General features: G+C 38.4%; 1 protein-coding gene across 3 annotated transcripts; it reads left to right on the top strand.

Annotated features, from left to right (window-relative positions):
• Positions 1 to 217: 217 nt before the first annotated feature.
• LOC145987189 (oxidoreductase NAD-binding domain-containing protein 1-like) lies at positions 218 to 27,560 on the top strand. 3 transcript variants are annotated; one of them, XM_083121704.1, is made up of 6 exons: positions 218 to 270; positions 7,687 to 7,890; positions 17,075 to 17,216; positions 19,233 to 19,463; positions 23,105 to 23,204; positions 27,311 to 27,560. In XM_083121704.1, the coding sequence occupies exons 1-6, from the start codon at positions 266 to 268 to the stop codon at positions 27,475 to 27,477; spliced, it is 849 nt and encodes a 282-aa protein (XP_082977830.1). In that variant the 5' UTR covers positions 218 to 265; the 3' UTR covers positions 27,478 to 27,560. The 3 variants fall into 3 exon arrangements, with proteins under 3 accessions (XP_082977830.1, XP_082977828.1, XP_082977827.1); XM_083121702.1 differs by having other exon boundaries at positions 221 to 270; positions 7,676 to 7,890; XM_083121701.1 differs by lacking the exon at positions 218 to 270 and adding an exon at positions 280 to 419.

Genomic DNA, 27,560 nt, shown 5'->3' with positions numbered 1-27,560 from the left:
AAAAAGGGAGGGAATTTGTCATTCATTCATTTATTTCAATGATCAGAGCCCCCCCCCCCCAATAATTTTGACAAGTCGGCGCTCCTGCCTGAAGTTAAGTAACGATCCGTGCGGCGAACTGTGTACGTTTGAACTGTACTAAGTGACGTCACTTCCCTAAAGACCATGCTTCTGTAGGAAGTTCTCTAGCAGAAAATCGCTTGTAGGTGGTGTGACCCAAAGAAAGAAGACGACGATGTGTAAGAAGTTGTCTGTGATGTGATGTATGGTGTAAGTTAAGTAAGTAGACTAGACGGAAAAGTGCAGCTGGTTTATGCTTTGATATAGGAACAAACTTCTTTGGCATTTAATATTAGAGGTGAAATTATGACTAGGAGACAAATGTATGGTTTGCTGTGTGCGAAAAGAAGAATAATGTCGTAAGTATGTACTGGATTATGAGTTTGTATTCAGGGGTGAAAGCCAACTTTGTAACAGCGTCTAAAAAAAAAAAGGTAACATTATCGTATGGGTAAAACGGATTCCTTCAAATTTACAGGAGAAAGTACTTACGGAAATCATTTTCTTGAGCGTTTTGGAAGTTCCTGAATGTAGATTTGATTCATTTTAATGTGAATGCGTTTTGTTTTCTGCGAAAATCTCTGTCCGACACGCTGTTTCTGCTCCCGCCATTTGCTTTTTGCATGAGAGTGCAATGTTCCGTGTGTTAAGACGATGCAACCCCGTAGCCAGTGTTTCAGCCTCGCCGTGTTTTCACTAGAACCACCTGTCGAGTTCGGAACAAGCCATTTTTCCCGAATGGGTGTCACTTATCGCACAACATTGTAGCAACATTGTGTTCTGACGTCACAGGAGAGAGCTGTTTTTACAATTTTTCTTTGTATTTATGCTAATGGAACCTAACCTAACCACGTAGGCATTCCTCGTCTGACGTCAATATTCAAGGTTGCAAGATTGTTGTGCGTAAAGGAAGAGAATTAACGAATTACGAAAGAAAGATGGTTCCTACCTGAATGGGTGTCACTTATCGTACAACACTGTAGCAACATTGTGTTCTGACGTCACAGGAAAGATCTTTTTCATGTTAGGCAATACAAGCTAACGCGTCTCTTAGCGAAAATAATAATTTTTCTTTGTATCTATGCTAATGGAACCTAACCCAACAGGCCTAACCTAACCACGTAGGCATTCCTCGTCTGACGTCAATATTCAAGGTTGCAAGATGGTTGTGCGTAAAGGAAGAGCATTAACAAATTTCGAAAGAAAGATGGTTCCGACCCGAATGGGTGTCACTTATCGCACAACACTCTAGCAACATTGTGTTCTGACGTCACAGGAGAGACCTTTTTCATGTTAGGCAATACAAAGGTAACGCGTCTCTTAGCGAAAATATTATTTTTTCTTTGTATTTATGCTAATGTAACCTAACCTAACAGGCCTAACCTAACCACTCCTCGTCTGACGTCAATATTCAAGGTTGCAAGAGTGTTGTGCGTAAAGGAAGAGCATTAACGATTTGCGAAAGAAAGATGGTTCCGAATTGCTGTGTATGGACAATGAACGTGGTAAATCGCAAGGTTATTTTACAAGTTCTACACGTAAATGCGACGTATTAGCATAATTTCAAATAGGTGCACGAAAGTAGATATTTTCCGGTGAACAAGGTTTGCACCACTGCATAAATCGACAAAACACACTCAGAACGCCCCCTAAACCAGTATGCTATCACGGCCATAATGTGTTACAGATTCGAAACTACAATTAACAGTAAGTACTCGTAAATAGAGAAAATAAACATTATCTTAGTTAGAAATGCATTATTTCGCCTTAAGAAATGTTCCGCAACACGTTAGCAATGTAAAGAAGTCCGAAATATATGATTCGTAGGTGTTTCACCCATACGATAATAGTACCAAAAAAGATTTTTGTTTGAAATTTTTGAGTCCAAATTTCGCACCGATTCCGGGCTCCGCCCCTGGTGTAATTGACCTACCGCCCCCAACCGCTAACGCGGCCCCGCCTCCGCTCCTGCTCCATGGCTTTATCTATACTCCCTGTTAAAGGCATGTTAGAAATTGGCCGGAGTCACCTGCCCCCAAATGAGTCCCAAACTTTTAAATTTGAAGAAATCCGTTACATCACACAAAACACCTTCCAGATGTTAAACGATGCTACAGGAACTTATTACCGTAAGTAGTTTCTTCTGTGAAAATGAAGTAATCTGTCCGGGGAATATCAGATTAGTACCGAAACGACTTATGGAAATGAGTTTCTCCAAGGTTTACAACGTTCCTCGAGGTATTTTCTTTAATCGTGGAATATATTTGACCGGGAAATCATGTATTTTTCAAGAGAAATATCGGTACTACTTTACTATACCAGAGACACCTATCAATGATTTATTTTGCAATTTTTTACATTGCTAACGCATTATTCTGCATTGCAGAACATTTATTTAGGTGAAATAATGAATTTTTAATGAAAATAATGTCTATTTCTTACATTAACGAGTACTTACTGTTGTTCCTTATTTCGCACAAACCATTCAAAAACCATTGACATTAGCCCAAAAATTCACGATAGCCCCACAAACCATCACGGGGACGAGGTATGCCTACTAGGTTAGGTTAGGTCTGTTAGGTTAGGTTCCATTAGCACTCCTTTTGTTCAATTTAGCATATACGGACAATACGGAGCGTATTGTGCTCGCGTGCAGAAAGCAAATGGCGGCAGCAGCAATAGCGCGTCGGAAATAGATTTTCGTACAAAACCACATGCATTCGCATTAAAATGGATCAAAACTACATTCCCGAACATCAACAATGCTACAGAAAATGATTTGCGTAAGTACTTTCTCCTGTAAATTTGAAGAAATCCGTCTCTGGTATAGTAAAGTGTTACCGAAATATCTCACCAACACACAATTGCCATTGCTCTCATTTACTTGCCCTACAACAACCGGATGCTGCATACATTGGATGACGTAAGCCCCTGTCAGTGTTTCAACCACCCCTTTTTTTACTATGCTTGCCTAACGTAACCTTATCGGAAATAGTTCGTCCGGCTATCCGTGAATGGTTTGTGGGGCTATTGGTCAGCTACCATGAGTAATGGTTCATGGGGCTATCCGTGAATGGTTGGTGGGGCTATCCATGTATGGTTCATGGAAATGTGCTATGCTTGATAATGTGGTGTGAAAAGTGGCTGGTAGCCCTCTAAGTAGTTCAAAGGGCATGTAAAAAGGCACTAGTGTGAACGTTCGTACAGGCTGATATGCTGAACGATGTGATTTCCCAACACTTTCGCTTTTGACACAACATTTACCACTTTTGGAGCGATTTTACAATACTGGGAATTTCTCCATTTTGTTTGAAATTCGGCATTCTCACTAATTTTGGCCTCCTAATCATGAATCTGCAGTTAAAATTTGGCGCTCACACTTGGAAATAGCAAAATAATCTAAATGAAGTTCTTATTTCTACACCCTCGATTTCCAAATTTCCCACAGGGGGTAATTGACCTACCACCCCCAACTGCTAACGTGGCCCTGCCTCCGCTCCGGCTCCCCGGCTTTCTCTATAGAGTCCCTGTTAAAGGCATGTTAGAAATTGGCCAGATTCACCTGCCCCCAAATAAGTGCCAAATTTTAAGTGCAGATTCGTGATTACGAGTCCCAAATTAGTAAATATCCCAAATTTCAAACAAATTGGATAAATTCCCTGTATTGTTAAATTATACCCCACCAACAAGGAAAACAGTCACAAGATTCTGATTCACTCAGGCCTCAGGCGTAAAACACACTGACTGAAATGATGTGTATAGCTACTGTCTATGCTAAATATATATAAGGAACAGGTTTTCCCGGTTGAGCTAAGTAGGATTTACTCGATTTTAGTCTTGATTGTATTGTAGCGTTTAGTAAAAATAAATCAAAATTTTCTGATTCTAAGAAGAAAAATATTAAATCACTAAATATAGCAAGTAAATCAGTTTAGAAACGCTAATGCTTCAATGCAATTATTGTTTCAATTGCAAGATAAAGTATAAAAAAGTATACATAACAAGAATACTATGACAATTTTCTAAGGGTGTGCGGGACAGAATTTTTTGGGTTGGGAATGTTCAAAATTTCCCGAAGCTCTGGAAATCTCGAATTCTACACGTCATTTTCACTTTAAGTGATCGTTTTCACATTTCTGGTACAAAAACTAACAATTTTCGATAAGTTCCAGACATTTACAATGCAGAAAACGTCGAGAATTAATGACTTAAAAATGACCATTCGGTATTTCCTGACTGCTCGGGATCCTGAAAAGTCGAGAATTCATTTCCCGAAGTCTGATTGGGACAGTAAATTTTTTCCCGGTCCCGACTTTTCGGGATCCCGCACACCCCCACCATTTTATAATATTCGAAATATATCCTATTTATTTTCATTGTTGGATAACAAGTTCTGGATCAGTTCTAGGCATGTATTATACCTATATCCAGAGTTGTATTTATTTTGGATATTCGGAATTGGACAATGTTTCTCACAACCAGTTCTACACACACTTAGACAGTGCATTAGATATCAAGAATTTGTCGAGTTTTAGATGTCCAGTTCTGGATATCATAAGACGTCCAATGGATATCTAATGGACATTCAATGGATATCCATAATATCCATGGATCTGATCTGGACATTGTGGATAACCAATGGATATCCCTGGGAGATTTGTACTGTATGGGTCACAGCGTCCCACAACTCTAGGGGTCCAGGGTTCGAATCCCGGCCAGGCCATGGATGTTCTTTGTCAATGTCCCTTAATCAGTTTCATCATGTCATCACTCATCCTCATCTTGGCGACTAGCCAAAAGTAGCAGAAAAGCAAAGTATAATAAACTAAACCAATAAACAATTACTTTTCTCTTTATTTTAGTTTTGAAAATTCCATTTCTTGCTCCTTGGTCCCACTCTCATTTTAGCTAATCATGATACCGTCAAAGATGTGATTTTTTTAAGTAGCTATTTGTAATTTCACAGCTGCTTGCTTCCCTATATTTCATTCATAAGTCTCTGGCAATGATCAAATTTTATGATGAGAATTGCAACTTGTGATACTTAAAAATTATTGTTTTAAAGCTTATCTGCAGGAGTTGATAACAATTATAATTTATTTTCCAAAATATGTAACTGGTAATTATCCATACTCGTTTGACATGTATACGAAGATAAAATCTGCTAACAGTGTGTTATTCTTCTTTCATTTTGACTCATCCCCATTATCTAAAGGTTTAAGAGGGCCTTCCCAATGGTACGGTGGTATCGTCATTGCCTTGTAATCAAGGGATCCCAGGTTCGATACCCGGTGGAAGCACAGTGGTACGGATCCCACTTTAAACTGGTGGTCCAGTCCCAATTAGCCTTACTGTGCATAAAGTGGACTTAAAACACATCAATCAATAAAGGTTTAAGCAACACATTTTGACTATCGATGTAAGTGTAAATCTGCTCATTTTGGTGATATAGTGTTAAGGTTTTGTGTGCACGAGAACTATTTGCAATGGAGTTGTTGAGGAGGTTTGCGGCCTTAATTTTTGGTGAAATGTATTGGAAAAGAAGATATTAGGCTAAAAGATCGAAGATCTTAGAAATTACTATAAAATGCAAACAGTGCTTGCATTATATCTTAACTACTGCTTATTTTCCCCCAATACAGAAGCTAAACAAAACTAAAAATAAAATACCTCGTCCTTCCGCCACTATTGGCATTCTCCGAACAGTTGATGCCATCTGTTGACAGTATTCTTTCGAAAGGCGCACGTGCTCAGATTTGCAGTTTCCCCCCTTGGTTTCTCTCGGCTCCTTCGGTAGAACTACAACACAGGGGAAATTGGAAAATTTGAAGCATTGTGAAGACTTTGCTGCTTTGTAAAATAAGTATATTGAAATGTAGTGTTTTATTGTGCAGAAAAGAAAAACAAATTGAAAATATTCAGTTTTCGGTTGGGAGTTCGTGTGCTCCGTGAAAGGTGATGCCTCTGCTGACACACAACTACACTCGGACACCAACTTCACCATCTTGTTCACCGGTTTCTCAGGATACCACCGACAAAATGTTGCATAAATGTTCAAATCAATCTGCTTCTTTCCACTTTTGAAAGGCTACCCTTGTCAATGTTCGGAGAGACACTCTGAACACAGAGACCTTCCTGCATGCATGGAAGTCTCAATCTTCGATACTAGCGCTACTTTCTTGCTCCTCATGTGATCAATTGTAATTTATACAATCATCACACACACAGAAACTTTTAATGAAGAGCTATTTTATATATTTACAAATTTTTCTTGCATTAGCATGCTTTTATAAAACAAACTACATGTTGCAGAAGAAATCCGGTATTAGGTTGTTGCCAACCTATACACATTCTCATTAAGTTAGTGCAGAAATGGCGTATGACGAATGTCAGCATATGATAGTCTGATTGTCAGTGAGGATGCTGTGGGGGAATGGGCTGACCTATAACCCAAAGTCTATCTGAAAAGCAGAGGCAGACCTCAGCAACATCCTCACACTCCGGAAGACTTGTGGACATAGTGGCGGATTGGGCAAGTTGCGAGGGCAGACCATAAGGGTGAGGATGAAGGCAAGTCACGAGGGGAAGGGAGGATGATCTAAAAATGAACACCTCTGCTCAAGAGCGAAGATAAACGTAACAATTTTTTAATATGCACCTTCCAGATATCCATTTTATTATGTAGGGTATAATAAAATGTGACTGCCTCAAAATATTTTTGCATCCAACTCTCTCCTTCCCCCACTGTTTTTGCCAGTGACAATGATTCATTGAGTTGCCATTTTAGTTTCCCTTGGCGTTTTGCTGGGTAACCCAGCATTTTCAGATTGGGTGAAAAGAGCATACGGGTGAGTTTTAGGAAGGTGTAACTTTAGACGTGTTGAAGAAAACAGAAGGAAGTTAGAACCTATGACACATAAATATGTCATTACTTGAGCCTGGACATTCCGGCATTTATTTTGATTATAATTGGTAGGCAGTAAGGTATTTAAAATGTGGAAAATAGGCACAATAAACTTCTAAGTCACTTGTATTTTTAATTTCATTCAAAACATTAAAATCTACATAAAAATATCATTTTTACTCCCCTTCGTTGCCTTGATTCCACATTACCGATTACCATTAGTTCCCTCCCCCCCCCTCAACATTAAGCGATAGTAGACTGTCAGAAAGAATGCTTTTTCATAGGGTTGTTCCATGTTAATCAACCAATAAAAAAATATTTTTTAACCTTAAGGATTGAGATGTTTAAGATATTTTGTTTATTCATTGTACCTATCAGGAGGACAAATACTGCCAAACTTTTTGGGTTATTGACTTTCAATAAGCAAAACCCCAAAATTTGATACTTTGAAATATTTCATCATCTGTAGATCAAAAATTATTTGATCTAGAAAGTTCAAATTGGTGTCATTGATTCTCTTCTGCTTTTAATGAGCTGGAAAATTCCAACCTTAGATCAGCCACCCCAGGAATTGAACCCGGATCTCCCATGTGGCAGTGAGATGTCCTACTGACTAGGCACTGTGGCTCTAAAATATATAATATTCGTTTGTTAGCATTAATATTACCATAACATTTATTATTTGTTTTGATTAGCATTGAATTCTTTTAGTTTATTTTTAGGAGCAGTCCTCCCTCACAGTTGCTCTCTGAGAGCCCTAACGTGACAGTTAACAGGAAGGACCACACTGATCTAACACGTAATGAATTCCGCCAGGATATTGCATCGCAGGCAGTTGTTACAAATGTCACTCAACTCTCTCCAAAAGTGAAAGGATTGACTTTGCGAATTGAAGATCGTAACCTGAGCTTTAAATCTGGCCAGTGGTGAGTTCATGTTTTAAGAATGTAATCGAGATCTATTAAAATAACAGTATTACACTCTTTGTAGAGTCTTAAAAAACATCTACCTTGCTAGGTAATGATTAGTGCTGTTGAGATTGTTTGTTGCTTATGATTTTTATTTTTCTCAATCAGTTTCGGATAATAAGTTTGAAATCAAGCTGATTTTTATTTTGTGGTAAGTACATCACTATTGCTGTTTTTCTGATATGCCATCCATATAGAAAAATATATATGTGCATGTTTCAGTGGCGTATACTGGGTTAAACACCTGGACCTGGGCTATCACACCATATCATAGTGTTCGAATGGACAAGAATTTGCTGGTGAGGGTGTTTTTCTGTAACTCATTTTGGGGTAGCGGGTTGAAGTGATGTGACACTGCGATTAAAAATGTATCCTCTTAAATAAAATATGGAAATGTACACTATGTCAGCAAGGAAAGGATTTGAAGAATTTCATTTTTATTTGCACAAATAAGAGGCCCATATTGCAAAATATTATGTAGGTCTATGTACGAGAATAAATATAAAACTTCTACCTACCTATTTTCACGCTTTGAAGTTCGGGGCCTCATTGTTGGCGCAGTGGTAACGTCGACGCCTTGAAACTAAGGGGTCCCGGGTTCAATACATGGTGGTTCGGATACCACTTTAACTGTAGGTCCGGTCCCCATTAGCTTATCTGTGCATATAATTGACATAAAAGAAAAATCCACAACGATTTGCAGCTTATCGTCAAAATTAAGCCGAATAGACTGCTTGTTAATTATGTCCCTGATTTCAGTTCTTTACACAAAGCAGCGCATATCATTCACCATTCACAAAAATAGAATCCACTCACTACTGCATTCACATGCTGCCCCTAAATAAATCCCGCGCACCAAGGAACCCTTAAGGACCACTTGAAGTGATCTAGACTAGAACTGGTCATTTCGGCAATTTTTAAATGCCCTCGTAAACCATTCCCAGTCAGCTAACAATTTTCTACTCCCCACTGTATCTCTAGTTGTTTGAAGGTCAACGACCTCTTTTTCAACTCTTCTCTAAGCATTCAATGATGTTCTTGTCCCTGCCATATGCCACACTTTCCCATTGCCTGCAATAACTTGGCTTCAAAATTCCCCGTTCCTGGGAAAAATGAGTGAAATGAATTTAAGAGTACTCAAAATCAAATTGTAACATTGCATAGCATATACTGTTACTGTACTGGCAGAAGAAGAAAATATTTCATAGGAGGGTTATTTCAGAAGTTTTCAGAATGAAGTTCAAAATATGAGCTTACCTCCTGGAAATTCTTATTTTTGAATATAGTCCCTTTTGACACCAATGCACTTTGTCCAGGGATGTTCCAAAGTCTTCATGTTATCATGGAAGTCTGATGTGTTGTACTGTGCTGTAAAATATTCTTCAACTGATGCTTTAAGTCGCTGTCAACTAAACAATTATTTCAACTTCAGGAGGAGGTGGAAATCTCAGTGTTCAATCAAATTAATATGGTGAATGTGGCAGCAAATCATACCCACAATCATTGATTTTTGCCATGGCAATGATATACGTGGGAACACACATTGTCTTGAGAAAAGTTAATTTTCTTATTTGGTAAACCTTGCGATTTCACATTGCTTTTTCTTCGTTGGGCCAAAAAGGTTAGCATATTACTCTCATGTAATGTTTGTATACCACATGGCACATGGACAATTAGCAGGATAGCTTTCACATTCGAGAAAATCGAGCAGTGATGTTTTCTTACTGCTTTGAGTGTTATTTTTTCATGTTTAATGATTGATTATGAAGTGATGGGCATAATATCAGTTAGATTTGTCCAAAAACTAGGATAAACTTTGCTCAGACATTCGCATTTGTATCTTTCTGATTAGCCCAGTAGCCATGTACTATACCGCGTTTGGTAGAACCTGTCCCTCTTCCCGCGCTTCCTGGTCGCTCCCTTTTCTAGCAGAAACCACGCGGTGTTGCCGCTGCAGACCGCGTGAACTCCGTGCTGGGGAAAAATGAAGCCAGGCAGCGAGTAATATACACTGAAATGTACAAATGTACACGGTTGTGAATAAAATACGCGAAAATACACAAATATACACGGCTGCGAATTAAATACGCGGAAATGCACGGCTGCGAATAACATACGAGGAAATGCACAAATATACACAACATGCAAATAAGAATAATTAGAACGAAGAATGGAAAAAGAAACAAAATTAATGAATTTTCTTACCTTAATTTAGCAGAGAGGTTGCACTCCGAGATCTTCGTTCTCACTATGGGATCTTCGTTCTTCATCATCTTCATCGTTGCTATCGTCATCGTCTTCGTCCGTGTTTAGATCGATAACAAATCTATCAATAATATCACCCATTAGTTGGTCTCTATTGAAATAAAATTCTTCTGTTTCCTGAACATGTGTGCAAGCTTTGCTCCAATTCTCCTTTGATATTTTATTTACTGATGTTTCTAACAACGATTCGATGGCCGAAAGTTTAAATTGGGTGTTATGTTTGGCAATGCATCCTTTGACTTGTGACCATATATGTTCTATTGCATTAAAATCACAATGGTATGGCGGCAATCGCACTATTGTATGGCCATTCACTTGTGCCAACGTGTCGATTTCGTATTGCTTGAAATTGGGTTTGTTTTCACACACGAGTTTATAAAGTTGTGGTTTCGTCATATCAGAGTCATAAAAAATGTTGTGTTCCTGTAGCCATAACTGAAGTTCGCCCTTTCTCGATTTTGATGTGGGTGCTTTATTAATTTCTCTTGAATGATATGGGGCATTATCAATTACTATTACGGAGTTTGGAGGAATGTTGGGAAGTAGCTGATCCGTGAACCACTTTTTATACCTGTCGCTGTCCATTTCCTCGTGGTAATCTTTGGTGGATCTGGACCTAAACACGAGTAAGGCATTTGTGACGAAGCCTAACGAAGACCCTGCGTGAACGACGATGACCCTTTGACCCTTCCCTAAAGGCATGTTTACAGGGAGTGGTTTGTCGCCCTCGAGCCATATCTTTGATTTGGTATGGCCGGAATTCACCCACGTTTCGTCCGTGTAAACAATGTGTCGACCGGCTGCTCGCAAACGTCTCATTGTCCGTAGAAAATGATTTCTTCGAACCACAATGTCGTTTCTTTCCATTAAGAAAGTTCTGCCGCCTTCGTTTTTTTTATATACAAAACCCATCTTTCGAAGAACATTTCTAAATGACCACAAAGCACCTTCAAAATTTATTTCCCTCCTCACTTGTTTGTAAATATCACTTACACTGGGAATACAATCAGTTTTGTACATATTGTATATTGTGCGTCGTATGTAATCACAATCAAAATCATCCACATCACATTTCCTTTTCTTTGCATATTTTCTCTTCTTTCCAGGCGTCTTGAGTGGAGAATTTCTACCATCAGCCGCTTCCTTCTCTCTCAGAATTCGTCGGATAGTTTTTTTGTTAAGACCAGTTGCTTTGGCTGCCCTATCCACAACAAGACTTACCGACAGAAAGCTCTTATTGTTTCGGCATGCCTCGAATTCCTCCTTCATGAAAGCATAAACACGTGCAACCAACTCTCTAGCGTCCGACTGCAGCGGTTTCCCCTTCCTGATTGTTCCAGCTAAAATGACACCAAACACAAAAACGACACAAGCAAATATCACCAGAAAAAATCCATCCTGGATATTTTAAAACGCAAGAATACACAAATCAGCACACCCCACTAATCTGCACCACGCTTACAAAACAAGCTTCTTTCAAGACACAAACAAAAGACACGTGGGAGTTAGACCGCAAGGTGGCAACATCGTTTGCGTAAGCGCCTCTCTTCTGCATTCCATTCGCTCCTCGCTGCCCAGCAGACGAATTTTTCCTTGTTTCTCATTGGCACCGAAACTGTCGAGCGCTCCCTAGCGCGGGAAAGGGGACAGGTTCTACCAAACGCGGTATAATACCTGGACCACATCATCACCATGCCAGAACAAATTACAACTATTTCCTTTTCGGCTTTCAATGGGTCCAGGGTTGGTTCGATACCCGGTGGAAGCACAACTGGTTTGGATCCCACTTTAGCCTTACTATGCATAAAGTGGACTTGAAACAATAAATAAATCAATCAAATCCTTTTCTGCTTGGTCAACATCCATCGAAAAAAGTTTGTACCCAATATAGCTTTCAAGCTTCACTTTTCCTTACTTTGTTACTTGAAAGTGTGTGTACTGAATTGTGTACCATCAGGGGTTTATCCAGGATTTTTCCCTTGGGGGGGTGCTGGAAAATTTGGGGGTTGTAAGTTTGGGGAAGTTAAGTGCATGTTTTGGACAGTTTTAAAAATGTTCACCCTAATTCAATTTCTTCATGGATGTTTCTAGAGAATAACCCCTTCCTCCCTTCCCTTCACGTAACATTTCAGAAGAAAAAAGATGTAAAATACAGGAAAAGATGGAAAATAGATTAATGTTAACATTTCAGTTTAACGTTTCGAGTATTGCTTTCCTTCCAATAATGTTCAGTACTTGATTTAATCAATCGTTAGACAAAACACAAGGGATGACATTAAAAAACACAACATTTTAACATCATATTACCAGGAATCATTTCATACAATTCTTAAGCTAGTTATAAGAAATTAGGAACACTTGCGCAATATTTTTTTTAATTGTATTTGTATCGTTCTTGCCCTAGGTGTAACTCTGAGTTCATCTTGGGGTGCCCAATTGAAATATCAGTGAGAATGAATTGCATAGGTGTGCGCACACTTGCCTGTCTGAAGTAGTAGTAATAAATGCAGATATAATATGTCTTAAATAAATTATGACACTGCCAGCGAAGGGAGCAAGAAAATTTTTAGAACTATTTCTTTGCAAACTGATTATGCATATTATTAGTTAAAAATAGCGACAGTATCCCATGATGTTTACTCTTTACAATCTTGCTTTGCTCGTTCGTTGTAGACTTCAATATGAAATTCCTTGACCGATTTAATTCAAAAGCAATATCAGGTATCTATCAAATGTGCATCCAAACTTTCCACTACATTTTAACGTCTTCATGGTCATGCTCTAAATATATCGAGTTTCATTACTTTATTTCAGTTTGTGAATCATCGTTTAAACAGAGATTTGAAAATACCAGCAGAATTTGGAACTCACTCGCTACATAGAACTATTAAAATTATACATGCATATTTTCTGTTAGAACAGGAGGGGGGCAGGGGGCATGTGGTGAGGTAAAGAGGATGCCGAACGAGCAAAGCAAGATTGTAAAGAGTAAACATCATGGGATACTGTCGCTATGTTTAATTAATAATATGCATATGCATTATACCCTTACAAAACTTTGGAAAATACGCTTGGCGCTTTTGAGAGTTTATCTTTCAAACACTAAATGAGAGACTCCAGGGAATTAGGAGTCACGTGCCTCTTTGCCTTAAAGGGAAACGAAATAACATGTGCAAATAAACGCATGGCATGTTAACTGCAAAAGGAAGGCAAGGAAGTTTCACTTCTAAATTGAGGCAATGCTTTATTATTTTCAATTATTTAAAAATTGAATAGCATTTATTTCACTATCCTACACAAAGAGCACAATGAACCAAACAAATTTTCTCTCTCCACGTTTTCCAGCAGGCAGTGGCAAGGGCCGTCGTGACCTACTGGTGCGCCTATGGTCAGATATAAATTGTGGGACTTAATGTAAATTAAATTTCTTTTATGTTTAATTCCTTACACTCAGGCCCGTAGCCAGGAATTCTTTGTAGGAGGGGCAAAGTCAATCCTAGAAGGGGGCAAATTTTTAATATATTGTGTCGGTCACATTGGCAGATATAGCAGGGTACACAGAGGCACTTGACACCTCCCCCAAAAGAGATAAGTAACAGAAAAGGGATGATATCTTGAAACTTCAACGGACAAAAAAAACTTCGATCAACATCAAATGGCATTTCTTCGATAATGACCTCTCCAGATTGGCAAAGAATATAAAGTTTAACATAAATAGGCTAATAGGGACTGTATACACTTGATATTTAGACGATTAATGGGCCTCTCTGAAGAACTGATTAAGGGAGCCCTTTATAAATCATGCTTCATAATGATTCCCTCTAGTTTCCAGTTTGCAAGATTTTTCCGCACAAAGCAATCTAATGAGAATCCAACAACACCATTGTGTTCTGTTAGGTGTGTCCACCACGGACTCTATTTCCTTCAAAGGGGAGACTCTTGCATCACTACAGACAATGATTGCCTACTGGTTACGTTAACAATTTTGCAAAATATTGTGTGAATTGTATTATATTATAGTTGAAATACATGTTTTGACACCTGACAAACAAATAGGAATCCCTTGATTGATCAATGACTTCTTGGATTACAGTGTCATCATTAATATTTCATATTAAGTTTCATAGAAAGAATTTGTTTTAATAGGGCGCAAATAATTTTACGGGGCACCATGGCATTCCCTTTAACATTTCTTTTTTCATATAGAACGTTTCGCTCCCAGGACCGACTCCCCATAGCTATGACTCTGAACTTGGACAATAAGAATAGAAGGCATTGCGAGTGAAGCGAGCAAGAAAATTTTACGAAATGTATTTTTATTTGTATAAAATTTTGCCCTTTGCAAGTGCCCTTGGCAGTCTCGAATAAAAATGCAAGGATCTCGTAAAAACTAATTCCATCATGAGTATCCAATTGTCCTGCTATTCTTAGATTCTCCTAGTCTTGTTTTTTTTTTTTACTTCAATGTTTGCTTCCCCTAGAATGGACTTCCTTCCAAGGGACAATGCCCCCTGCTGCCCTGTGGTTACGACACTGTTTATGAGTGTCTCTTTATCAATTTCACGTCATCATTCATTGTTGCAATTAGCTATAAGTGGAAGAAAAGCAACGCTAAGTAACAAAAATCAGATATCCACTCCCCCTCTCTACCACATGAATCACTGTTACCAAAAAGGAAATTTTTCCCTCCCAATCCTGATACGACATTATACTGAATCCCCCACACGTTCATAATTCACAAAATCAATAAGTGTCTTTGTTATGTTGCTAGAGTAATTGTAAAGATTAGTGAGAATTGTAGGCGTTCTGTAATTTTCACAGGGGGGACAAAGCAGGCTCTCGGGGGGGCAGTTGCCCCCTGCCTCCTCTAGTTACGGGCCTGCTTCCACTTCCTTTGCTTCTTCTGAAAAGTTGAATAAACTTAAACATATCATTATGTCAGTGAACCGACTAGATACAAAGAGAAATACAATTTTTACTAAAGCTATATCTTTGCAAACTGACAATAACTTTAATTTAATAGGGTGCCAGTAATTTCACAGGGCACCACGACGTTAACGTTTTTCTATTTTTATCTGTTTTGCTTGTTCGGCACCACATTTGTACTTAGCGCCTAGGCAAGCACCCCACGTGGACCCTCCCTCTTTTACAACTCTCTTTCTAATAGTATATAATTTATTTTACAAAGGTAAAAACTCGTGGAGCCACAAAAATGGTCATCAACTATAGACCTGAATGAATCACTTAGGTTCTTCATGAAATACTTGCCATTTTATATCGAATACTCGGTGAGTAAATTTTATATTGGTACTTTATGAATATCGGTTCACTGATTTTCTACTCACCACTTTCGGTTTCTTTCTGTCTGGTTTTTCATTTTCTCTATCTTCTTCAGACAGTTTTGCAGTAAAGTTTCAGACATTGTTATACACTAAACAGAACGACAACACACGAACGGAGATGCTACACTGAGACCAAAGGCATTTGACTGTTATTTTCTCTACCATTCCAAAATCATTCTTCTCGCCAAGTTAACAGAGAATAGTGTTGCTAACCATAGTAACAGAATTCACTTCAAGGAGTCAAACCTGTATCTTTGAATTTCTTCCCTTACTTTTATTGTACATCTTTCACATGAAAGAATCGAAAGGAAAATGCAAGAAAATGTAAATTTCATTGACTCAGGGGTTGAATAATTGAATTTACAAATCTGTAATATATATAAGGTATTCAAACGCTGAACTGTCAACACTGTGCATGGAATGTGCTCCCTGGAAGGAGGGCGAGAGGTCAGTTTGACATTTTCCGGATGGCAGTGTCCCTTCCCTAGAGCTGACCGAAGCCTTGTCAAGGGAGCTGCTGTTTCCAGGAAATGACGATGCTGCACATTCCACCCTCCTCCCTTGACACTTTGGTTTCAGTTGATCGAAAGGTCCATTGGACTACGCTTCCTCAGCTACAAATGATTCCTTTCTGATAATGTTGAAGTATTGTCATTCTATTGTTGATATAAACATCCATATTTACACCCCCCTGTGGGGGGGTGTTCCACTTTTCTGCTTGGGGGGTGTTCACCAAAATTTGGGAGGGTGTTGGGGGGGTGTTAGGGGTGTGTGGATAAATCACTGTGTACCATACATTGGCAATATTTCACCATGTACAGATGGAAATTCTGTAAACCACAGTGGGACAGGACCAGAAATTACTACAGGCAGAACCGAATATCTAGGACTTGCTGTTGCTACTGATACTAGCCTATCTAACTCTTCTTCAAGAGGATCTACTAGGAACCACCACCCACCAGATCAGTATGGTCATGAGCATATGTGATTATTGGGATTTGGGGTGTTCATGGTGGGATAATGCAGCCCAGATATTAGTACATGTCTGCTGGATTGAGTATCTGGGAAGGAAGAGGAAATTATAACTAAACCTGTTCTGTTATGTTTTATTGTATTATTACACAATGTATGTGTGTTGATTCTCAGGCTTTCTCCATCTTTGATTAAATACATTCTTTGTTCAAAGTGTGGTTCCTTTATCTGGTTCCTCATGTGTCCGTAATCTACAAACCAATGGCCTCTTCTATGAACTTGCATGTTCAATTTCACAATTGGAACACACATCCAGAATGACTTTATAATGCTTAGTTTGGGACCATGGTGCAAACTTTTCCACAGACTTATTACAGTGTAAAGTTCTAATCTCATGCCGTTACTGTTTGGTTGTCTACATCTAGAAGTCTGAATGAATTTGTAGATATTTCATTTCTTGGGGATGAATCAAATTATGTTTACTTAGATGTATTTGTGTGTGAACTATTTGTTATATGTGGTGACCAATTTTGCATTAATATTCCGACAAATATTTATTTCAGGGTGGATATGATAATCCCTGGTATAGAACAAATTGGAGGATATTCTATATATTCAAGCCCTGGAAAATTGCAGCGAGAGCAATGCATTGATTTGGCAGTGAAATATGCTACATATCCCCCAGCATATTGGGTACATACAAAGGTAAATTTTCTATTTCTTTAAATATGCATGTATAAATGCTTATTATATACTTGTGTATTCTTATTTTCATACTTGAAGTATCAAACATACAGGATGTTCCAGAATTCTATATATGGAACATCCATAGTCGAAAAACTGTTGAAGATAGCAACTTAAGGTTTTTTGCTTTGCAATTGGCAACTCGGTATGTTTCTCGGCTCCTTTAGTTGTCTGCAGGATATGTGGGTGGTAGTCAAGCTCTCTTCAAGTTTGTTATTTTTGTAGCATGTCTGAAGTGACACTCTTTATTGCTTCTCTGATCCTTCACCTCTGTTCTTCAATGTTGGATATTCGTGTCTTCTTTTTAAGTATTTAACTCGGAGATTGCATTTACCCTAAGCTGTTTTTTGCCATTTGAATTTTTAGTTCTCCATTATTTCCCTGCTCACTTAGTTTCCTTTTCTTCTTTCTTCCTTGATTTCCATGCCTTCATATTCACTAAATTTTGTTTTTGCTTTGTTGCATTTCTTCATTTGTTCCTGTCTCTGCTAATGTTTTCATAATGTTTCTCTGTAGCTTTCTCAATTCACATACTGGGTCTGCCAATGTGAATTGATGAAACCACACACGGGGAGAGCTGCAGGGTATGGACCTATCACAACCAGTTCACACACTGTCGAAATGTTGATAGTACTGTATGCAGAGTGGCAAGGTGCACTGCATCATCTTGCTGGAAATTAATGTTTGATTGTAGCTGCATCATGTACACAAGAATTCTCTAACCCGTCAAGATAAATGCTTGCATTAACACTACCTCTTGAAAAAGAATGGTCCAATGTGTTATCATGCCACACCACACATGTGAGAAACAGACGGACATAACTCATAATTTATCAAATTTACAGGAGAGGGGAAATAGTGTATTCTTATGAATATGTCTGACTTTTAAATTGAAGATTTATAACTCCACTTTACTGTTAAGAAGAACAGATGTAGGTATGTTGATCTGACTCCAAATAGAGGAGATACGTTAAACAAAACTGAATGCCATATTTTTTTAAAGTTATGTTCCTCTGGTTCTCACCTGATAATTGTACCCTACATGTGTGCAGCAAAGTTAAATCTCTGCCTTGTAATGAAGTTTGAGAAGAAATTCCATCAAATCAACTGATGTTCTTACAGATAGATCCAAAGCTTGATTAAACATTTTTTGAATGGTGTTTGGTGGCATACATAACTCTGTGGATCCTTCAAGAAACAACTTTTGAGAGCCCTCTAATTCTTTTCCCATCAAGATCTTGCTGGGCTCCATAAACTTCTTGTTTCAGGCCTTAATATTGTTATTGTTGGAAGATCTCACTAATATTTCATTCTGAAGTACTGTTTTTTGTGTGCAGTGCAGATTGTGTCTTGATGGTGCACATTTTGCTGCACCTCCATTTTTCTGAATAAACACACTCGTGGCATTGCTACTACTACAGACATCTACCACAGTATATGGAAACTTTTTGAGCTTGTAATGGAAACACTGTGAGTTGCTATCCTCAACAGTTCTTGAGTTAATATTAACTGTAATTCATCAGAAATTTCTGTAACGTGTATTTCTGTTTTGATTTTTTCATACTCTGGGGCCTCTTGTAAACATGATTAGAGTATGGTACTGATTACATCACATCCAATATGGGTGAGATTGAGAATGTGTGAAGCTGCCTTGCCTTGCCTTTTTTGATTGCTTTCACATTGAAATTTCAGCATTCATATTGAAAGCACATTGTCAAGCTCAGCATTGTATGTGCCATAAAAGTATTTTGTAAACGTCTTCAATGCATCCTAAGAGTGGCTCAGGCATAGGCAACCTATGCATGGCTCCATCAATGAACTTTACAGAGTTGAACATGATAAACGTAAATCTAATCTTTGAATGGAAATAATAATAATAATAAAAAATATTTGTGTACATTTGTGGTTAGAACACGTAAGATGTATTTAATGTTTATTTTTTTGCAGTGTATGACCACATCTATTTTTTTTTTGCAGTGTCATGCAGGATCAAATGTATCTGTGAGAATAGGAGGAAACTTTCAGTTTGATGTTTCAAATGTAACAGAACCATACAGCCTTCTACTAGTAGCTGGAGGGGTAGGCATAAACCCACTGTGCTCAATTGTGCAGCATGCTGTTGAAATGAAACAGGAAAACAGTAACATTCCACTGGAACGGGTTACTCTTTTATATTCATCCAGTTGTGTTGAAGAACTGCTGTTCAAGGTGAGTTCTTTTGCTGAAAATTGGATTATATTGTGAATACAGGGTGGTCCATATGTATGGAAACACATGTTTGTAACATATGGAGTCAATTTTATTTTCTTAAATGGAAAGGTGGTCATGTGATATATCAAAATGGAATAGGATTTCATGAAAAATGTGATTAATTTCAACGTAGCTTTAACCATTATGCTGTTTCAACCTAAAGTGTTTTTAATTGCATGTGGCTTGATTGACGATGTCAACCCAATAATAATCTGTGAATACCATTCTGACTGTGTTGTGTTATTGTGAAATATTTCAATATCTCCAGGTTGTTTAATTTGTTTTTCCCCATATGTAGTTGTGTTAAAATGGCGTTTCTGCACTTATGGACCATGCTCTACTTTGATTTTAGTCAAAACAAAAAATATGCACCTGTGCAATATGGTTTTATAGACTTATTGTTTACTATGTTCAGCACTGGTGTTTTCTCTATAGATCAGAGAGAACAACAGGTTGTGCCTTCTTTTTGACATTTATAATAATGTTAACAGAAATGATTAACTTCTCATGAAACATCTCCAAAAATGCTGCTCAACAGTGAGGCAGATTACTCAAGGAAGCCTCCCTCATGTTGTAACGGTTGGTTTTAAACTGCCTACTCAAAAGTCTTTCCAACCATTCCAGCATGCTGGAAACTCCAACTTCTAGCTGCTCATAAAGCTGATATTTTTGGATTTCCTTTCCTTCATATTTTTATTTCATGATGGAAGTTTTCATTGCATTCAGAGTGATAATTTGGAATGTGGCTAATTTTAAATACCTTCATCTTGGGAATTTGTGTCTGGGATTAGCAATGCGCAAAAAGAGCAGGGACAGCTGCTTATAACGACTATATGGATGTTGCCCTGCGGTGTGAAACCACAAGTGAACAAGCATTACATTAGCATCAATATTTAATTTTTACATTGGTTGAATTAAAATATTCTTTCATGTTAAGGGGAATAAATAAACACGCGGTTGATAATGTAAACGTAAGCAAGTTACTAAAGATATTTAGCCACGAAACTTACTTGTAAATGTTCTATTAATTTCGGTGGCCTTTGCCACTTCCACTTGAGAACTCGATGCTTCACTGCTAGGTTGACTTCCGGTTCCTGTTGTCTCCTCGACTACTGCTAGTTGCGCTGGTGTATCCATTTCGTCTGCTGCACGTGATGGGTTTGAGATGTTGTAATAGCGGGAGTCAAACATGATAAGCCTGACTGCTGTCGATGTTCAGCTCGTGCAGAAAGTGCATAATTGCATGTGTCTCTTTGATTTTGGTGTCTGTTAGGGTGTGCGATGTATGCCTAACAGATCATTCCTTTCCCCACTAGACAACCCAGGTGTTTATGACACCCAGTGTGAGTGCTACTCACATTACATTGGCAGATCCATCAGATCTGTCAACGAGCGTCTACAACGGCACTTAACGGATGCCAAAAAAATTCCAACCCACTACCAGACTAGCAAGGCACCTCAAGTTCAACAAACACAGGATCCAAATAGTTTCTGTTAGGCATAAATCGCACACCCTAATCAACACCAAAATCAAAGAGATGCATGCAATTATGCACTTTCTGCACGAGCTGAATATCGACAGTGGTCAGGCTCATCATGTTTGGCTCCCGCTATTACAACATCTCAAACCCATCACGCGCAGCAGACAAAATGGCTACACCAGCGCTCCTAGTGGTAGTCGAGGAAACAATGGGAACCGGAAGTCAACCTATCAGTAAAGCATCGAGTTCCCAAGTGGATGGTGGCAGAGGCCACCAAAATAAATAGAGCATTTACAAGTAAGTTTCGTGGATATATCTTTAGTAACTCAATTACGTCTTATAAAATATTCTGTTGGTTACAGATTAGTGGGTTAGTCACTTTTTATTTTATATTTTTGCATTGAAGTTTTTGTTGTTTGATTAATTTTGAAGGACCAGAACAAATTACACTACCATATTCCAGCACTGGTCACACAAATGTTTTGCATTAGGCAGCAATATGCCTATACTTTCACAAACTGTTTCCAGCTATACAGTTAGTTACCAGTGGCGTAGCATGGGCATTTCGGGTGGGAACGCCAAGTCCGAAGGAAAGGTCGGCCCTTTTTTGGTTAATAATTTACTTATGGAATTAGTCGCCACAGGTGTTGTTTATTTGCCTGAAGTCAGCTGGGTTTGCAATAAAGCATCATCATCCATGCAGTTTTTAGCTAGAAAATTAGATGCCTCACTATGCAACAAATGTTTTGACCTCTGGTGTTTTATACCTTTCGGCATGACACAAATCATTATAAAACCTACCTGAATCACAAGCCTCTGGACAACAGTAGACGTCATTGTTGTGAATGATCCAACTAATGATTGATTTGGTTTATTTTACTTCGCTTTTCTCCCACTTTTGGTTAATCGCGAATATGAATATGAGTGATGATGATATTGATGAAGGGACACTCACGAAGAACACCCGTGCTCACCCCGGGATTCGAATCAGGGGCCTCTGACACGGAGGTGGGCGGATGATCCAACTATCGTACACTCTACTAACATAACAGTGCCGATTAGTAATTCAGACCACTGTTTATTACGTCTTGAGAATGTTGATAAACATTTTAAAATAATTTTGTCCAGAGACCATTCGATGTTAAGAGTTTTCAAATGAATGCTAAACATTTCCATTGACACAATATTAAGCAGTTACATAATAACTAAAAAATAATAACCCGCAAAACTATTATTTTTTTATTATTATTAAGTGGTAGAGCAGCCACAGGCTGAACTTCTACCACGAGGACTTCAGCAACTTATTTGACAAAAACTGTGTTGATCTTTTAGTTTTTAATGCACATCGCTGTTCGTGCGATAAATTATACAATGCAGTGGCCATTAAGAAGTGCTATATTTCAGTTTGGTAAAGTTACGTCAGTCAATATTGCGTATTGTAGCAACACACAGCACGAGTGGCACAAGCGCGAAGAACCGGGTGGAAATTCTACCGCTGTCGTCTGCTTCAGAAGGCAGGAAGGGTCACGTGAACCAATCACATAGCCCTCTGCTCCATACGCGGGCGTAAGAGAGAGCATTTGGGCGCGTGTTTTAGAGATCCAAGCTTTCCCTCCAGAAAGGCAGCAAGGAATATAGGGTCCTGTACGCCGAACCTGCTCGGCGTACGGCCAGGAAAGGCATTTAAAAAAAATGCTAGAACGAGTGTTGTTAGTGGAGCGTTGCAAGCGGATCGCGAGAAATAGCTATTATAATGCCATGAAGGTCAGACATATATGAAATTAGTCAAGATTTACTTTATATTTACAGCATTTACGCATTTTTTAAATATTAAATCTGGGAACGCCGGGCGTACGGGCGTACTATAATGCTACGCCACTGTTAGTTACCTAGATTTCATACATGTATTTTAAATGTGAGTTTGAAAAATAAGTTTAGTATCAACTGCTATATCTAAGTCCATTTTGTTCCTGTGTTTTGTATTATTCAGGTAAAAATGAGACAAAATATCATGAGTTTTATTGAAGAACTTCATAAATTGTGTTTTCTGTATGTTCGTTTCCATGCCACTAAGCGTACACCATCCATAAATACTCTATGTTCTATAATTTCTTTCAGGACATGTTAGACAATATTAGCAAAGAAAACGACTTTGTAAGATGCCATTATTTTGTTACTAGAGAGAAGGAACCTGCTGTTGAAGGGCTACCAGTGAAAAGTAAGTAATTTTCATGAAAATTGTAATTGTGAAGAAAATATGACCTTTGTCAGTAAAGTTCCAGGACTGATGTAAAAAATAATATATTCAACTCGCCAACTAATGGTCCTGTCAAAGTAATCACCTTCGCTGTCTATACACAGCTGCCAGCATTTCTAGAGGTATCAGAAACAAGAAGAGAAAGTCTCTTCAGAGATGTTTCCCAGTGCATCTGTCACAGCTTTTTGGATTGCTGGAAAATAGAAATAAATAGGTGACAGATCAGGCAAATTTTGAGGATGTGGAAGAGTAGGGATACGATGTTTCCCCGATATTTTTGGACTGATACAGCAGTATGGGTCCTTGCATTTGTCATGCAAGAGGAACCATTGCCCAGATGTCCAGAAGTCTTGTCGAAATTGCCTCTCACGAACATTTCAGTAACTCAATAAACGTTGTCCTTAATCATCTTTCCTTGAGGCAGAAATTCATGGTGAATCACACCTCTTGCATCAATAAATGTGATGAACATTGTTTTCTTTTTTATTGTTGCTGATTCACTTTCTTGGAGGCTGGTGAACCTTGACCTTGCCATTCGACACTTTTCTGTTTTGTTTCAAGGTCATATTCATAGCACCAATTTTCATCTTCAGCAATCATGTTGAACCTGAATGCTTGATCTTTTCTGGCATTTTCAAACAGTTTGACAGCAATTGTTCTCCTTCTTTCCTTTTATTCTTCTGTCAATGTGTGAGGGATGGAATTTTTAAATTAAGCTTACTTTTCCCTAAATCAATGCATAAAATTTGATGACACACATCCCCTATCCAATTTGAGTACATCTGATACCATGTGAACAGTAACACAATGATCTCGAAGTAAGTTATCTGCTTTCCCATAACTTTTTGTGCCAATGAAACAAACGGCTTCTCGATAATTTGTGGTCATCATAGGCTTGTCGTATCATTTTCCATGTTTCTGTAGGTGTCTTCTCTAGCGTATCACAGAACTTTATGTTAACTCTCTGTTCCCACTCCGTGCCATTACATCACTTGTGTAACTAACTAAATGAGCCAACACAATGAACAGTGCATTGCTAGGCACAGCCCTGTCACCTGGTGGTGGTTAAGAACATGTATATTCACAACATATATCAGGTGACTAAATAACACCCAATTTACATATTTCAATATCACATTTTGAGAATTAAAAAATCAATTTTGTTACTTCTCTGACACAGGTTATACAGGGTGAACAGAAACTATACGGACAAACTTCAGGAGGTGATTCCTGACAGGTAAAGGAACAAAAAAGTTCATATCATCATATGTTTGGAAATGCATATTTGCCAAGTTAGATGGCACTGAAGAACGACATCATCCTCTCATAACAACACTCACAGTGTGCTTTTTGTGTTGTAGATTGTTTGATTGGAGCTACGTCGAAGCACCATGGTCCTGTTATTCATAACAGGAACAAGCCGAGATGGTCTTCGTATACGGTCGAGAGGCCACACAGATTTATCGAGCCACGTACCCGGACAGACAGCACAGCACCACCCAAACCACAAAACTTTTGCAGCCATTTATGGGTGTTCGTTTGAGCATTGGTCCTTTCATACAGGTGAACATGGAGGGCGGCTGCGGCCGCAGCATGTGCGTACATCAGATCTGGAGGAACATGTGCTTCACAATATTGAGAACAACCCCAATACAAGGCAACTGTCCTGCCAGCATGGTGTAAGCTAAGCGACGGTGTTGTGTATCCTGCATGAAAACTGCTACTTTCCCTATCACCTGCAACGTGGACAGGGATTATCACCAGCGGATTTTCCTCCAAGGGAACGATTTTGTTGCTGGTTTTTGCAACAGGCCACCACCATATTGGGATTTCTGTTGTCAGTACTCTTCACCGATGAAGTGACCTTTGGTGAAGATGCCATCTTCAACCTACACTATCGTCATCTGTGGGCTACAACCAATCCTCAGGGAATGGTTGAATCGTCTCATCAGCAACGGTTCGGCATTAGTGTTTGGGTGGGGATTATTGGCGACCACCTACTTGGACCATTTGTTCTTCCACAATACCTTAACGGACAGACGTATCTGGAATTCCTGCAGAACACACTGCCTCGTTGGCTTCAGAATGTCCCTTTGGCAATATGACAGGTAATGTGGCTGATGCATGATGGAGCGCCAGCCCACTTTCGCATTATTGTTCGTCAACAGAAGATGGATCTGATGAGAGGAAGTCCTGTGCATTGGCCCGCTCAATCACCGGACTTAATCCCCCTTGATTTTTACTTGTGGGGGCATGTGAAAAGTGTTGTGCATGCTGAGCCAGTTCCTGATGTGTAGAGCCTTGGAGTGTGTGTCCGTGTAGCCTGTGACACTATTCGGGTACAGGCTGGAACATTCAAACGATTGAGGAAATCCATGATGCGACGTGTGGATGCTTGCATTGCATCCCATGGAGGCCACTTTGAACACCTGTCGTAACATGGATGAAAGTCATGCCATGTAATGTCTGCTTTATTGCAGGCTCACCGTCCATTTCTGGACATATGTTGATATAAACTTTTTTGTTCCTTTACCTGTCAGGAATCACCACCTGAAGTTTGTCCCTATAGTCTCTGTTCACCCTGTATAGTGTGACAGATTTATCTTATTCAGGGTGCTCTTGAATCAGTATTCTTATTGACTAAGAGTAATTATTTATATTTCAAACCAAACTTCACATTTAGAATCAGAGTAGAGCATAAATGATAGTAATTTGAAAATATTGACGTATATAGTAAAATTTGTAATTAATAAAGTAAGAGGTACAGTGGAACCCCAATTTTACATTTTCCCGCATTATACATTCAATATTCACTGTCCCAAGAGAGCAAAATGCTATCAAATTTTCCTATTTTTTACATTTTCCCGCATTTTAAGTTTTTTCAGCTTGGTCCCCTGAAAAACGTAAAATCGAGGTTCCACTGTACTTGCAGAACATTGAGATACTTTCAAACACAGGGAAGCTGCATTGAGAGGGAGAGAGAGAGAGGATGATTTGAAGAGAGAGAGAAAGAATTCAAAGTCAATGTTGATGGGAAAATACATTCTTATCCTTCAAAATTTCAGAAATGTCTTCATGTTTATCAGCATTTCTGTGCAATTTCATGATATTAATCAGTTTTGTTTAATATTATATTTACCTGGATTGACTGTGATCCTTCTTCAGGGACAGGAGATAAGAATACAGTGTGAAAAAGGTTACAATATGGTTGAAATTGATAAAAAGTTATAAAAACCTCGTACTGTGATCATGTTGGTGGAAAGGTTAACTGTTTCTTGTACCTACCATGGAATGACTACTGCTATGACATCACATCGTTGTTGTGTCCTTTCAGGTTGAAGATGTATTTTTGTAATCTGGGCCAACATTTTTATATAGCACTACCTTTGTCACTAATGATCATTGTAGTTTTATTTAGATAAAACCTTCTTTGGCAATGAGTTGGCATTGCTTATTTTTTCACCCCTTTGTTTCACAATTCTCGATTACATTGATAAATTCCTGCCCCTTCTAATTTGTCTAATTGAATGCAGTTGTGATCAACTGTGAGTTGGACAAACTAAGAGGATTATAAGCTTAAGAAACAGTGATTGAATATGGTACATTAGGTGGAGACAGAAAAAGTCTGCACTAGCTACACATGTAATCAAGGATTGTCATAAAATAAGGAAGGTTCCAGCCCATCCATAGAAACAATTATTAAGGAAGCTTTACACATGAACAAAACTACAAACATCATTAATGATGAATATGAGGCCATACAAAAATGTTTTCTAAGATTAGAAAAATAAATCTTCAGCCTGAAAGAAAACACTGTTAATGTGATGCCAGATGTGGATGGTTCTGGAGAAGAAGAAGAAGAAGAAAATGATGCCCCCTGCTGTTTGTAACAGCTGTTGTTCTGTGGTAGCTGCAGGAAACAGACATGGGAAACACCATCCATTTTAACCAGGTTTTATGCTTTTACCACACAGCATTCTGAGCACTGTGAAGACAGACAAGGTACATGTCGTGACTCATTTGTTTTTAATAGCCAATATGTAATAGAAATTTAATTTCCGTTTCAGGTGGTAGAATAACAGCTAAGGTTATTCAAGATACCTTGACTACACTTGATACCAAACTACCAAAGATTTATATATGTGGGCCTCCACCAATGATAACAGATGTAGAGAATATTTTACTACAGCAAGGATTATCTAGAAATCTAATTTTTTATGAAAAGTGGTGGTAATGTGTATTTTAGCTAATTTGTAAATAATATATATGTATGTTTGTATAGTACATTTTTCTAAATATATTCTACATTAGTTAATA

The sequence above is a fragment of the Lepisma saccharinum genome, chromosome 4 (assembly GCF_977018435.1).
Source record: "Lepisma saccharinum chromosome 4, izLepSacc3.1, whole genome shotgun sequence".
NCBI lineage: Eukaryota > Metazoa > Arthropoda > Insecta > Zygentoma > Lepismatidae > Lepisma > Lepisma saccharinum.
The sequence above is the reverse complement of the archived record's forward strand: the minus strand, read 5'-3'. Positions and strand labels throughout refer to the sequence as shown.

What these genes read in the sequence shown, in the direction of transcription:
- LOC145987189 (XM_083121701.1), top strand. Translation starts at nt 367, where the DNA reads ATGACTAGGAGACAAATGTATGGTTTGCTGTGTGCGAAAAGAAGAATA. An exon ending in CATATTGGGTACATACAAAG is followed by an intron (nt 17,217 to 19,232) that starts GTAAATTTTCTA and finishes TTTTTTTTGCAG; the next exon opens with TGTCATGCAGGATCAAATGT. An exon ending in TTGAAGAACTGCTGTTCAAG is followed by an intron (nt 19,464 to 23,104) that starts GTGAGTTCTTTT and finishes AATTTCTTTCAG; the next exon opens with GACATGTTAGACAATATTAG.